At 32.5% G+C, this 14,015-nt stretch overlaps 1 protein-coding gene across 5 annotated transcripts in view; it reads left to right on the forward strand.

Annotated features, from left to right (window-relative positions):
- The window catches only part of LOC123707419 (protein sickie), a 142,224-nt gene that overhangs the window by 102,702 nt on the left and 25,507 nt on the right, over nt 1–14,015 (forward strand). For 4 of the 5 annotated variants that reach the window (XM_045657447.1, XM_045657450.1, XM_045657451.1 and 1 more), the window contains 4 exons: nt 3,532–3,638; nt 4,078–4,206; nt 4,513–4,607; nt 5,606–5,680. In XM_045657447.1, coding sequence (XP_045513403.1) covers nt 3,532–3,638; nt 4,078–4,206; nt 4,513–4,607; nt 5,606–5,680 — 406 coding nt within the window. The remainder of the gene's footprint in view (nt 1–3,531; nt 3,639–4,077; nt 4,207–4,512; nt 4,608–5,605; nt 5,681–14,015) is intronic. The other variant, XM_045657449.1, reaches the window with a different exon arrangement.

The raw sequence follows: 14,015 nt of genomic DNA on the forward strand, positions 1-14,015 counted from the left end.
TAAAGTATCTTCGTCAAATACTGTATTTTAAGTAAATGATCATATTTGTTTGTATATATTGCACTGTTGATTATTATATAAAAATGGGTTTATTAACTTTTAGCTACCTCAGAGATAGGACATTCCCAAGGTATGCCACAAGGTTTGAAGTATACTGTTTTGCTTCAACGTGGCACGCTTTCACTGCATGGACGTAAATGGCACGGCTTACGAAAAACTTATTACTTTAGCTTTTTGGATCATTTCCACCGGAAATTTTGACGTGGATCTAGCCCGACAATTTACACCCTGGTTCTGATATCTGGATAATTTTTGCCGGAACATAATTGCTTTTCATGTTGAGTTTAGAGCCCGGAGAATAAGGGTGACTCGCTGTTGTAATATCAAACAGTTAATTGTATTGTTAATGACATTACCACACGCTTGTCTTATGTCTGTCATAAAAATTCGATCGGCGATCGAAATTTACGCTTGCAGTAGCATATTGTTTTGCTATAGTTTGAAACCGGTTGGTAAGACGTAATACAAATTATTTTACTAATGGTGGCAAAGGTGTGATACCTTCCGATATCAAAATAAACATATTTGCAATTTTCTTTGCAATTAATATATATTGTCCAATGTGATCGTTTGTCAATTGTCATATTTTATTGTTTCACAACGCCATCTTTATCGCACACTTAAAATATGCCATTACGAGACGTGTATTGCTACACATGCGGCACAATTCTTTGACCATAGACTTTTTCTTTGCCTATAGCAAACTTCCTTAAGTAGACCTATTGCAGTAACATTATTTGGTCTATACAAGTAAAATCGGCTTTGCGCTAAATAAAATAAGATATGAGTATTCATATATACTGCATTGCGTTCTATAGAACTTCTCTCGTATACTAGGTGATCAGACATACGTTTTTATGTAAGTTTATTACAGTATTAATATTGCTATTAAAAAAATTGGGCTTTGTGATATCTAAATAAAATAAAAATACCAAAAGAAATATTTTTTGTATGGCCACCCTTATTAATTTTATAACAAATAATTTACGACCTGCTGGACTTTTGGCGGGAACTCCAAACGGGGCGGTCGATTTAATTACTTTTATTGTTTTTTTTTGTTAAAATATTACCAAAACTTATTTTAGTCAGTGTAAATAATTCTACATTTTGTTAATTATTAAAATGAATGAACCGGAGGACCCAGATGGAACCTCGAAACGATCCAAAATTGTTCGTAAAAGAGGTGCGATTCCTTATCTTGACCTGAAGTAAGCGGCGGTGAGGTTGACTTCATTCCGTTTTATAAGCCAGCTTATCTGAGACTTTATCCGGAGCATTGTACAAATACGGACTTCAAAGTTTTTGTTGAAAGTCAGGACCAACAGGTTAAAGTTGGAAATTAAAGCCCAGTTTACTTAAATCATATTTGTACTTCAGAGGTAAAAGGTGTGTTAGCTTTACATAGTGTTAATGCCAACAAAATTGCGCTTGTTTTTAAACAATACAACACTGCAAATAATTTCATCACAAATACAGACTTTTTGACAAAGCACAATTTGAAGGCGCATATTCCTGCCGCGCAGATAGAAAAAACTGGAATCATCCAATATGTGCCTACCAACATTTCGAACAAGGATTTATATACAAAGCTATCTTCGATATATGAAATTATTTCAATGAGAAGATTTACGAAAAAAGTCGGTCAAAGTACTGTATGAAAAATGTACTTGAAAAAAAGGGGAAAATTACTTATGCCTCTGTGGCTAATACAATTACATCATCTCATTTTTCGTCCTTACCTGCACAGTCTAGCAGCATTGTTAAGACCCTACCTTCAATAAGCCAAAGTGTACATAAATTTAATAAAAATGTAAATAATGTAAGTAAAACAGTGCCAACCTGAACCAAACTCAACTTAATATTTTGATGGCAATGGTCCAAACTTTAGTTGAATTGGGTAATAAAACAGATAATGAACCCGTGACGACACTGTTCATTAAAGACTGACTTTAAAAAAATCTGTCACATTAATGGACAGTATAGTACAGAATATACAGCAGTTATGTATAGCTCAATACAATATTCAATTTATTATTGTCTAAATTTTTAGCTGAGCAAAATGTTGATGTCTGTTTACTTAATGAAACTTGGCTGAAAGATACTCAGCATTTTAAAATTTCTGGATATAATTCCCACTAAGTTATGCCCAAAACGAGCATGGTGGAGTACATTTCACAGCAGCTTCTAGCTTCTCTTCAGCTAATGTCGACCCTGGCATTTTGGTTCAAGTTCTTTCTGACACTGGTATACCAGGCACACTTTTCCATTGGTTATTTAATTTTTTAACAGATAGAATTTTGTATATATAATAATATTCTCCATGGTCCCAGGTCTCCACAGGTACAATGCAGGGGGCTACATTATCTCCAGTGCTGTACAATGTATATACTAGTCAAATTCTTAATTTTGTAAATATAGAAGGTGTAAATATTTTACAATTTGCGGATGATCTTGTAATCAGTTCATGTTCAGTTTAGTTCAGTTCATGGTCAAATGTTCAGACCATAATGTAAATAGAGCTGTAAATAATATAAATAATGCTTTAGATCAATTGTACATATATTATAATGACAAGTTGGCTTTACATATTAGCCACAAGAAAAGCAAGGCCATAATTTTTTCTTTTCTGCTAATAGAGATATTTACTAAAGCTGTTATCTGGTAATGATAATGTTCTCAAAAAAAATTGTACCTTTTCCTGTACAATGCTCCTAGCAGACATCGGGAGGTGAGCTTTTACGAGGCTATTTCCCAGTTCTGCCTCTCGTTGTACTGCAAATGAATGAAGATTTTAAAAATGTAATTAAACAATCAAAGTGGACATGCTACTCATACTCATATTCCTGTATTATGTTTGAGACCACTATTGTTACTATGAAAATGGCCAGTCGGGACTTCATTACGACTATAAACAGACTGCGTTTTGGTCACTCTACCGTCCCGGCCCACCTGGCTCGGTTGGGCATAGTGGAGAGCAACTACTGTAACTTCTGTTGGTGATATCGAACATTTCATATTTAAATGTGAGTGCTTTTCGTTTGACAGATTGATTCTTGTCAGTGAAATTAGTGACATAGTGCAAGATCCCTCCCGCCGCCTCAGTGATATGTTAAAAGATAGATCCTATTACGAGCCTATATAAATCCATCAAAAATACAGTAGGGAAATTATAATAAACCGAATAAAAATTCTGAAGACTTGGCCTAAAGGTCTAGATACCAGGCCATAAACTAAAAAAAAAATTACGACCTACCAAATATACACAAAAACATACAGCCGTTTCGAAGGAGTTTTATGTTCTAAAATTTTTCATACCTTAGGAGCTGCCGCTCTTGCGTACCATATAAAATAGCTTTCTAGAGATTAGAAACTGAAATATCAAACAAAAGCTATTGCTTACTGTTAACGCTACGTGACGCTTCAATGTCTATTTATCAAACCAACGGGATGCATTCAAAATTCTCTTTTCAGATCGACCAAATCGGAAAAGCTATATCCGTCAATGCTTCAAAGGTCTTCTGAGAGTGATTATGAACCTTATTACTGCCTGCCTGTTCAATATGGGCCAGGTGGACAAGGTTGGTTTAGCTTCTAATATTTTTTTTACTTTTATCACACATTTCATCACATATTTTAATTTTATTGCAAGTGCCAATAAAAAGGAACACTTTCGTAAAATCGTCTATTGCCAAATTATTTGGATACAGTTCTATTTTCGAACGAAAATTTTTCAATAAATATCACATATAATTTTAACTATGACGTTCTACATTTATGGTTTTTTTTAATTTAATTTATATCCATGATCATTGTTCTTATTTAAAATGTTTGAAATAAGACAGCAAATATTTAAAACATTAACGAAAGATGTACTTTAAATAAAAAAAAATCAATTTAATTTCAAATTATAAAATTACATCATAACGAACGTACCTGGCTTTTTTGGAGTGGATTGCTTTTCCAATCAACAATAGTATATTCTAGTGAATATTTGTGATATTGGGATTACTATTATAGGTCTAAATTACGGGGTATCAGAACCGCCATCGCCATCACCGAGATCGGCTCTCAGTCCTACGCACCAACCTGCCAGTGTCATACATACACCACGACATTCACACCATTATCCCAAGAAAAACGATGAAGGTAAGTCTGTTTGAGGAGCACAATTGCGTTGATTTACATTCTATTAGCTTGTTTACATTATTTCTTGTTAAGGAATCGAGTTTAGAGACATTATGGAATAAAATTTTCATAATTAGTTAGACTAGTAGACTAATTTTATTACAAATATTTTCTTTCTTTGAAATCGATGTTTCCATAGTAAGATAATTTTATTTTTTCTTATAAAATTCATCAACCATTAAAGCTTTTGAAATAATTCGTTCCAGCCACTATGATATTCATAAATTGTACCAGGCAATCATAATAAACAAGGAGTTAAATTTTCAGTTCACGGATCCACTGCTTCCCTTGTATCAACCGCGTCTTCTCTTGCGGCGGGCGCCGGTGCCGAGGAAAGACACGCCCACGAGGTAAATACCCCTGTACGTAACCACATTCATTCACTTCATTTATTAGCTTTTTAAGTTTTTTAGTCGAGCTAATGTTATCAGCAATCACTAGTTTTAAACTTGGCTTCATATATATCGCACGATTGCATCGTTCATTCACAATTTATTGTTACGGCTTTTTACATTGTAATTAAGCAGTGGCGCTACAACGTCTAAGGCTTGGCCTCAGATTTCTATAACTATTTTGTGATAAAAAGACTTCTTAATAGGCAAGTAGGTGATTAGCCTTCTGTGCCCGCCACACCGTCGATTTTTAGGTCCAAGCCGGTTTTATTACGATGTTTTACTTCCCGTACGAGCAAGTGTTATTTGTGCACTTAAAAAGTAAAGTAAAGTACCCTTGGTACACAGGCCAACACTACTCAATTGTTATTTAATGGCATGGCATTGCATGTATTAAAATATAACAATGTTTATGTAGGCTTCAAATAATATTCGTGCCTACTTATGTCAAAGAGGAGATCAAAACCTGGAATATGAAATACAGAAAACGGCTAATAAGCGACAAATCCTAAGTCTTGATAGGCACGGTTGACTACGAGGAGCAGTCTAGATGGAGATTTTGCTCTGATCGCCTAACAGCTCTGCTCAACACATCTGCTCATAGTCTAGCTGACTAATTGCAAGATAAAGACCTATTAAAAATAAAAATAAAACTACTTATGTAGGGACTTATTATTTCCAAGACTGAGGCACGTTAAAGAGATCTGACCTTTCTGTCGTAATATTTATGTATTCTGAAATAAATACATAAATAAGAAAAGTTGGCTTACTTGCCTCTATATATTACCATCAATAAATTAAATGCAGATACGTGATTGCCCCTTGGCCAATTAAAGGGTTACAAGACAATCAAAAAAAGTTGGCTAAGCGTGTAGTAATGGACATCTCAATTAATGAATCGCTTGATCAAATGTTTTATATTGGCGTTTTTTTTATTAAAAAAATAATTAAAATATTTCATATCTTAGGTGCGAAAGTTAAGAAGAGAGCTGGCGGACGCCAAAGAAAAAGTTCACACACTCACGACGCAACTCACAACTAATGTAAGTACAATTTTAACCATTATTTATTAAAATATATTATCCGTGGTGAATTTCCATAGCAGTAAAACAACAACGGATTTATTCATTACAATTTATAATTGTATGAATTTTTGTTATGAATAAAATTTATTATTATTATTTAATGTCATTGTTTGTTAATTCAAGACTGTATATTAAATGTGCATTTTTGAAAGAATCTAGGCACTTAAAAACATGCATAATTCACAAACTGAATTTGAGCATTATTATGATAGGCGCAAATTGGTTTGCGATGCCTTCACATTAATTTTTGTTTCACGTTAAATATGCAAGAGAAGTTTTGGATTTTATGTACTTACGGAAATATCTCATATCTCTCTCGTTAGTGTGTTATTAATCCTGTAGTTATTGTAAAAATCTACAGTATTTAACGGGGTTTTGTTCCATTATTTATGTGTAAGTAATTGTATAGGTTATGTAGTTCTGCAGTTGGTACTTGCGGCTCACCGTATTTAATTTCAAAAGAAATTCCTCACCGTAGTTGCCTGGAACAGACCGCTCGAAGATCGCCAGTTGCCCTTCTTTTTATTTAATTATTTCAACTATTTACTGTATATCTTGCAACGAAGTAAATAAATAAAGTATTAAAAGATTAGTACCTCGTCTTAATATGTATAAAATACATATGATAGAAATCAAAACCTGTCGAAAATTTTAATAATCCACTGTAAAACAATTAAACATGTCAGCGATAGTTTATTACCTAATGTAATGTAATCCTGTAACCGCGGTAGCGCGTTCTTGGCTTCCAAAAACGATGAAATATGTCAGTAATTTGAGCCTACTTGTCAAACTTTATTTCACGGCGAGTCCAAGAGTTGGTATTTGTATCATACATCAGATTTTATTTCAACCTTCGAGCTTTACGTACCAAATTATATCAATTAATATAATTTTTGTTTTAACAATAATAAACATAAACATATTTCTTCTACCTGTCGAACCGACCATGGTTTTGGGTGATTATAAAACCAACTATCTGTTATATTAGCGGCGCAGAATTTTAAACATAGTTCTCAGTCTTTTTATGTATGTTTTGAGTAGTGATACATTAAATCGAATCGAATAGATATTTCGATGAGATCATGAAGATCTGGACAAACAACGATAGTGCTTATCTATTGTAAACGTAAGACAATGATATCAATAGTGTTGCGTATAGTAACCTCGCGATAATCGAGATTCATATAATTTACCAAAAAAAGATGCGTATTCCTTAATAATGCGTGAGTTATTCACGAAGAACTATGTAAGAAGAATAGTATGTATGTAAATAATGCTATAGATAAAAAATCAACTTATGCAAAGCATTATGTATTTTATTACATATAATAATATAAAGGTGATATTTTAACCCTGAGTAATAAAAGAAGCCGTCACAGAGTAGAACAGCTCTCGTCATAAGCTGTTATTATATATTTTGAAACTTTATACGTATATTGCTTACCAATATTATGATAAAACCGCGGTTTAAATTAATCGAGAAAAGCTATCTATTTCGTACATACTTTAATTATGAATTGTCTGTTTTAATACAAATTCATATAACATACAATAATAAAATGTATGCATATTTAAAGTAGACAACAATAGCTCTACTAAATCTTACTCTATGAGCAGTGAGCACTCATTTGGCAGTCATTAAAATACTTAAATAAATTTTCATCACATTCGTGTTGTCGTGTGACAGCTACTATTATAATTTCTGTTGAATAAATTTTGGGTTCACAAAGATGTTGTTTTACATGTCTCGTCAGGTCCGAAATACACAATTTTACGTACTGTAATATAAATATACATTAAGAAAGTACCTAGAGGTCACGCTAAACGGCATTTTCACCACCTCCGTCCATATTGGAATTTTCAATATCGACATGACATCGACAGCAAGTGACACAGATCAAATAATGAGATAATAGCAAGGGTCGAACAAGTCACACGGCCGTGAGACGTGAGACCACTAACTCCATATCGGGTGTCAGGAATGTATGCCAACTACAGTAGGCACTCCTGTCAACTGTTATTTACGCCGCCTTTGAACACCTATCAATGTGCGAATTTTCTAATCAAGAATTAAATTGAAATTATTCTTTTAATTAATTCTAGTCTATTCTAGAACAATATAAAATGTCTAAGTGTAGAGCTGTAGTTCGATGTAACATCTGTGTTTCGACCTTCGAATTCTAATTGATATTCTTATTAAGAAAAACACTTTTTGAACGGATTAAAGCTATGTATTATTTTTAAAACTTATAGTTATTTACATAATTCTAAATTTTAAATAACTATAAGTTCTAAAAATAATACATAGCTTTATTCCGTTCAAAAAGTGTTTTTCTTAATGTGTAAAATCTATTTTAACAAAAGACAATACTATGATATTCTTATTCTGAAGAGGGTGACCACTTAAAGTAGTAACTATCTTTTGAACGTAAGATATTGTATTTCCATTATAACACTTTAAATATTGTACTGTTTTTTACACTGAAACTTCCGCGTTTGTTTAATAACTCAAAGTGATGTTACAATTATTATCATAAAATTTAATAATCATACAATCGTTACATTAAACGCGTTTATCCCAGCAAATTTTATATTTGTAATGCTCTTGTAAACATAAAATTTCAACAACCTTAGTAACTCAACTAGAAAACAGTATCAAACATGATACTGTATTATGTATAAGTGTACTCATGACATTAGTATCTTTATTTCTCTAGTAAACAATATTTTATTACTATATAAAAATCTGATACAAGTATTACCAAGTTTCAATTTAACTTCCACGTATGAACATGGTTACACGCGTTTACTTTTTACAGCAATAAAATAAAATGCGGTAATCAACAACATATAAGGTCCTTCTGCGTCAATCTGGCTTAGAGTTAAAATAATTTGCTGCTTAGCATTAGGAAACGATTTAAATAAGACCATTACAAGGGGACATACACCGACATCTACGTCAAAACAATGATTTAAATTGCAAATAAAAAGTAAAATGAATTTGAAAGTAACAATGGAAGATGTTAACGTGTTTTGTTTACCTAGGAATTGTTTTAATTAACAATATATCAATGGCGCTTCAACCTTTTTAGGGCTGGGCCTCAGATTTCTATATCTGTTTCTTAATCATTTGTTAATCAAATAGGCAATAAGGTGATCAGCCTTCTGTGCCTGACACACGCTCTCGACTTTTTGGGTCTAAGGCTAGCCGGTTTCGTCATGATGTTATCCTTCACCGTTCGACCTAATGTTAAATGCGCACGCGCTACGACCTCAGGGATGAGAGTCGCACGCTGAAGCCACTAGGCCAACACTGCTCTCAAATTATGCTGCTTTAATTATGGAATACATAAATAAATAGGACTAGACTAGACTAATGTTTCGTCCCTGTTTATCAAATTGCGTTTACATTTTGGTAAAAAGAGTTTAGTCGGAAGAGTGACTTAGTATTATTTGAAGGTAAGACTCGAATTTCTACGTTAAAAAGTAAAGCGTAGTTGTATGTTCTATGCGCATGCGATGCCTACATTACTTCCTTGTTGCTAGTATATGTAGTCATTATTTTCTGTAGTCTGTTCACTCTAGGAAATATTTTTCAAATACTAATTTAAATGAATTGGTTGTGTCTTAGTTATTTACGTTCAAAATTGAAATAACATGATAAATAAACAGCCAAAACCGTTTACGACGACATCGTTTAGAACAACATACCGGTTATATTGACCAAAATCAAAGGTTTCGTCTGAATCTATTGTATAAGGTACTTAATAACAACGTCATCGGCTGTTACGGCTATCGGTTTTTACGACCAAATATGAGTAGTTCTTTCGATGTCGTCATAACAAATGTTGACTGTATCTAGTTTTGGTTGGATTGATTTAGGATTTTAGGGTGTTAATAAATAATTATGTAACTAATTCTAGGTAAAAAATATATAAATATATCAGTAGCAGTGTAACAATTTTCAACAACTATTAAACATTTTCCTTATGTATATAGGCTGATTAATACAAATTACAAATTCGCATTGTAAAATTTATGTTAGGCATAGTAAAGGAGCGTACAAACATCTTTGTCCCTTACATGTTGCATACAATGTTGAATATTAACACTTATTTTAACGCGCCATTTATGGGTGCAAACATTAATCACAACATGTGCGAAGATTACAAATAAGTGTATGTTTACATTGGCGTATTAGTCGTTAGAACTTAAGTATAGTAATAAGTATGAAGGACGAAAAATCATTATTTATGAAAAGGTTCATCGTAGGGCATAAAATAATGTGGCATATAATATGCCATCTATGAAACTTAATTTCAATAGCATCAATTTCAATCGACAGCCTGTGACGCACACAGAGAGAGCGAATAATTTTAATTATATATTTTAATTGTCCGTATTATAATAGAGAAAGCGAAAATTATTAACGGTAAATTACCACGTATTGTCCAATTAGTTTACTGGTGTAGAAACCAAGAGGCGAAATTCTCACAGCTTGGTCTAGACTTCAACCAGAATAATTAGAACTATTATAAAATATGTTAAACGCGACGTATACAAAACATTATGATAACAGGCAAAAATATATATTCCCATACAAATGGTTCTTATGGAAGAAGCGTAAGTGCCTACAACAATTGCAGTTTACAAATTTTCGGACGATAATTACTTTATTTTATGACCATTTTACCTAATATATGTATATGCTAGATATCAAATTTAAAGAAAATAATCTTTAATGTCAAAGAGCGAAAAAGTTGTTAGATCAGTTAAGGTTAGTTCAAACGTCCATTAATCCGTTTTAAACCAATCAATTTAAATCAAAGGACAAAGAAAGGGTTTAAATAAGGCGACTGCTTGTGTTCCCTTAATTTACGGCTATACAAAGCCGTGCCGCCATAAATAATTCAACAAGGACTAAACAGCTACATTCGTTGCTCTATTGTATTAGCTTCTATATTTCAGTCACATTTACTGAGAAATTGTTATTTCTGTTGTGACTGCAATTATATATTATGTGCAAAACAAAATATCGATATACATACTTGATTAAATATATTGTTTTATATATTTAATTGATATTTTATATTGCACAAATAACCGAAAAACGCGCTATTCTTGAAATTATCAAAAATGCAACCAAAGCTGTTTTGTCATGAAAGCCATTCTATATCTTAACGTCCAAGACATTTTGTACCTCAACAGGCAAAAACGCTAATCGATTAATCAATGCGCTTGGTAAATTAAGTTCGATAATAGAGAATTACAGAAATCGAGGCCAAACTTGCACCTCTGTGGGAAATATTCTGTGGTTTTTCCCTAGACACTGACCGTCAGATGTCACCATGTTCAAACTTTAAAGGGAACGCGTCAATCAATGCGGTAATGATTTAAATCGCATATTAAAGTAATTTGCCGACCTTCCATACTCATTACTTGCAAGTAATTATATTGATATCTTATGAAACTACTACGCATCTTAAAAATTACATTATTTATACTGAGAAAAACAAATACACAGGTTAAAAACCAGATATCGCTATTTGTTTAATGCTATAGAATAACTACTACTAAAAAAACACTCAGGAAGTTGGTATTACTCAAAAATAGATGTAAAACACATGGCTGCGAAATTTACCAGTTTTTGTCCAAAATTCGTTTCCGTTTTAGCAAACTTCTTTTACCTCAAGTCCTCTCATTAAGTCTTAAAGAAATAACGAATATTTTAATATACTTTTGACTCCCCCTTCGCTTTTTATCATCTATTTTTTGTATGATTCAATTCGCAACTAAAACCAGAGAACTGTCTTGTGTAGTTTCTGTCTAGGTTTCGTGACTCAGTGTTATTTACTCTGGCTAACAACTTAATATAATCTATTACTATAAACGATAATATCTACGGTTCTGAATACAGCACAGCATGAGTACACCGTAAAACAGTCAACACTCAACGGTCATCAGTAACCAGTAAATAGTACCAAGTAACCAGTCTGATTTGAAACTCGTTCGACGACGGACGCACGCGCGTCTTGTGCGCGTACATTTATTCGATAACTTATAAACAAATGGATCTCAGTGGATTTTCATGTGATGAGTGTAAATAGTTTTATCAGATATGAGTGTGTTGCAATTTATCTAGCGATATTTGATACTTTACATGATCTCTGTTTTCTGTTAGAGTAAACATGTTTTCTTATTATGTTACGTTACTACGACATCCGCATGTCCTTTTGTTTTATCAATAGATATTTTGAAGTGTTTTATCATTTTGTTATCAAAAAACTTATGACTTTGAACTTTATGTCTTTTGTCTTGGATAACATTTTTTAAACAGGAACTTAATTGACGTCATTACAAATAGCAATTTTAAATAACGCTCAATTTTATTGTCACTAACATGGAACATAATATGTGCGTGAAGTTTACGTTCTTTAGTTATCGGCCAGGTATCCGCATCCCTTTTTAAATAACGTTTCTTGCTCAGGTGTATAGCCCAAAAGTTTATTCACTTGCGTGTTCTATTCAATAATGACCATTGTTATGAAAGTTCCAAGGCTATTGTAGTTGCTTGTCAAAGAGAAACCACTATTTTCATAGCCAATATCAGCGTATAACTTAACACTGTAAGACAATATGTCGTGATGGAGAAACTTGCTAATTTGTAAAAACCGAGCCAAGGAAAACATTGATAATTGAACTACAAACATAAACACATACTCATGAATATTTATTTTAGAAATGATGCCCATTTCATTTGATGTCAAAGTCCAGACATCAACATGGCAAAGAATTTTATGGGTTTGTCTCAGTTTCTACATTTATAACATAATTTAATTACTCGTCCATAAATTTCACTAGAGCGTAATCTATCTTTCGGTTATTTTCATCTTTGCAGAATTTAAATGTAATTTCAACATCGTGTAGCTTACCTAGGTGAAGGTTTAGGTGTCGATTTTTTGCTAAACGCTATCACACGAAAATAATCGTGTATTTATTACGACATAAATGATATTCGCTGTTAGAATATAGCATCTTCAATCAAACAAGCTGCACGCTCTCAATTGAGGTTAATTTATACGGAGACTGGTCAGATACATGTAGAGCCCGTTTTATTTATTCGTTCAATAAACTATATAACCTAGTAAATTTAAATTGCGTTCATACGGAGCCTAATGTATCGTGAAATTGTACTTATTCCGTTCATCAAGATTTAATTACTAATAATAATCCTGAGTGCTATAGCTCATACCGCTCTGGGAATGTTTATTTTATACGCAACTAGGTGATCTACCCTCTCTTTCTGTCCAATTATTGGTCTTATCATACCAGTTTTATCGCATTGTTTTCCTTCACCCTATGAACTCATAGAAATAAAAATCCTTTAATGCACCGCCGCGGCTTAAACGCACGACCTAAGGGTTGGGGGTACGCTTTAACTACTATACCAACACTGATATATTAATTTACTACTCTGTAATTAAGAAACAGCTAGTAATAGTAGTTTCAAATTACAAAAACGCATACGGGCATGTCAACAGAATGAAATTGCTTTGAATTGCTTAAAACCCTTGAGAAACAAAAAATAGTCACTGTTTACAGAACAAAGACGAATGAACTCGTAAAAAGTAGAAAATTTTAACTTCATTAGGGAGCATTGTTTCTACTTGCGAGTATCAAAGTTTTTAAATCTTTAAGTTATCAAATAATTATAACGTAACAGACATCTATAAATGTTAATACTTATAGGTAATAGTGATATTGAGTTCAACTGCACCACATATGATTGTAGTTTATATTATGTATATCTTATGTAATACATTCAAGTCTTGCCTGATCCTTTTACTTCTTAGAACCTTGTTATAATTTTGCTAGACCGTTACTAATATGTTAATATTCTATCGACAATACTCGGTGTCAGTTACAACAATCACTTGAAATCGTTTGTATTCAATCAAATCTTGTTAGTTTATAAATAGCTTTCTTCGCAACAAGTCAATTTGTCTAGGAACTACTATTAGCGTGGACCGTATTTTAAAACAACATAAAATAAAGTATTTATTTAAATATTATAATATTAAATTATTACCTACATATAGGACACCACATTCTGACAGTATAGAGACGTATACAGGTTTTTCAACTTAAATTTAACCCATACATTTTCAATGACAATAATAAAAATAATAATGACAAGAATTGTCTTAAATGACAAGGCCAATGTCGCATTCAATTCTTAATTAAAGCGTTTTAACGATCGTCACGAAATTATCAATGAATACATAATCTAAAA

The sequence above is a fragment of the Pieris brassicae genome, chromosome 3 (genome assembly GCF_905147105.1).
Source record: "Pieris brassicae chromosome 3, ilPieBrab1.1, whole genome shotgun sequence".
NCBI classification, from domain to species: Eukaryota; Metazoa; Arthropoda; class Insecta; order Lepidoptera; family Pieridae; genus Pieris; species Pieris brassicae.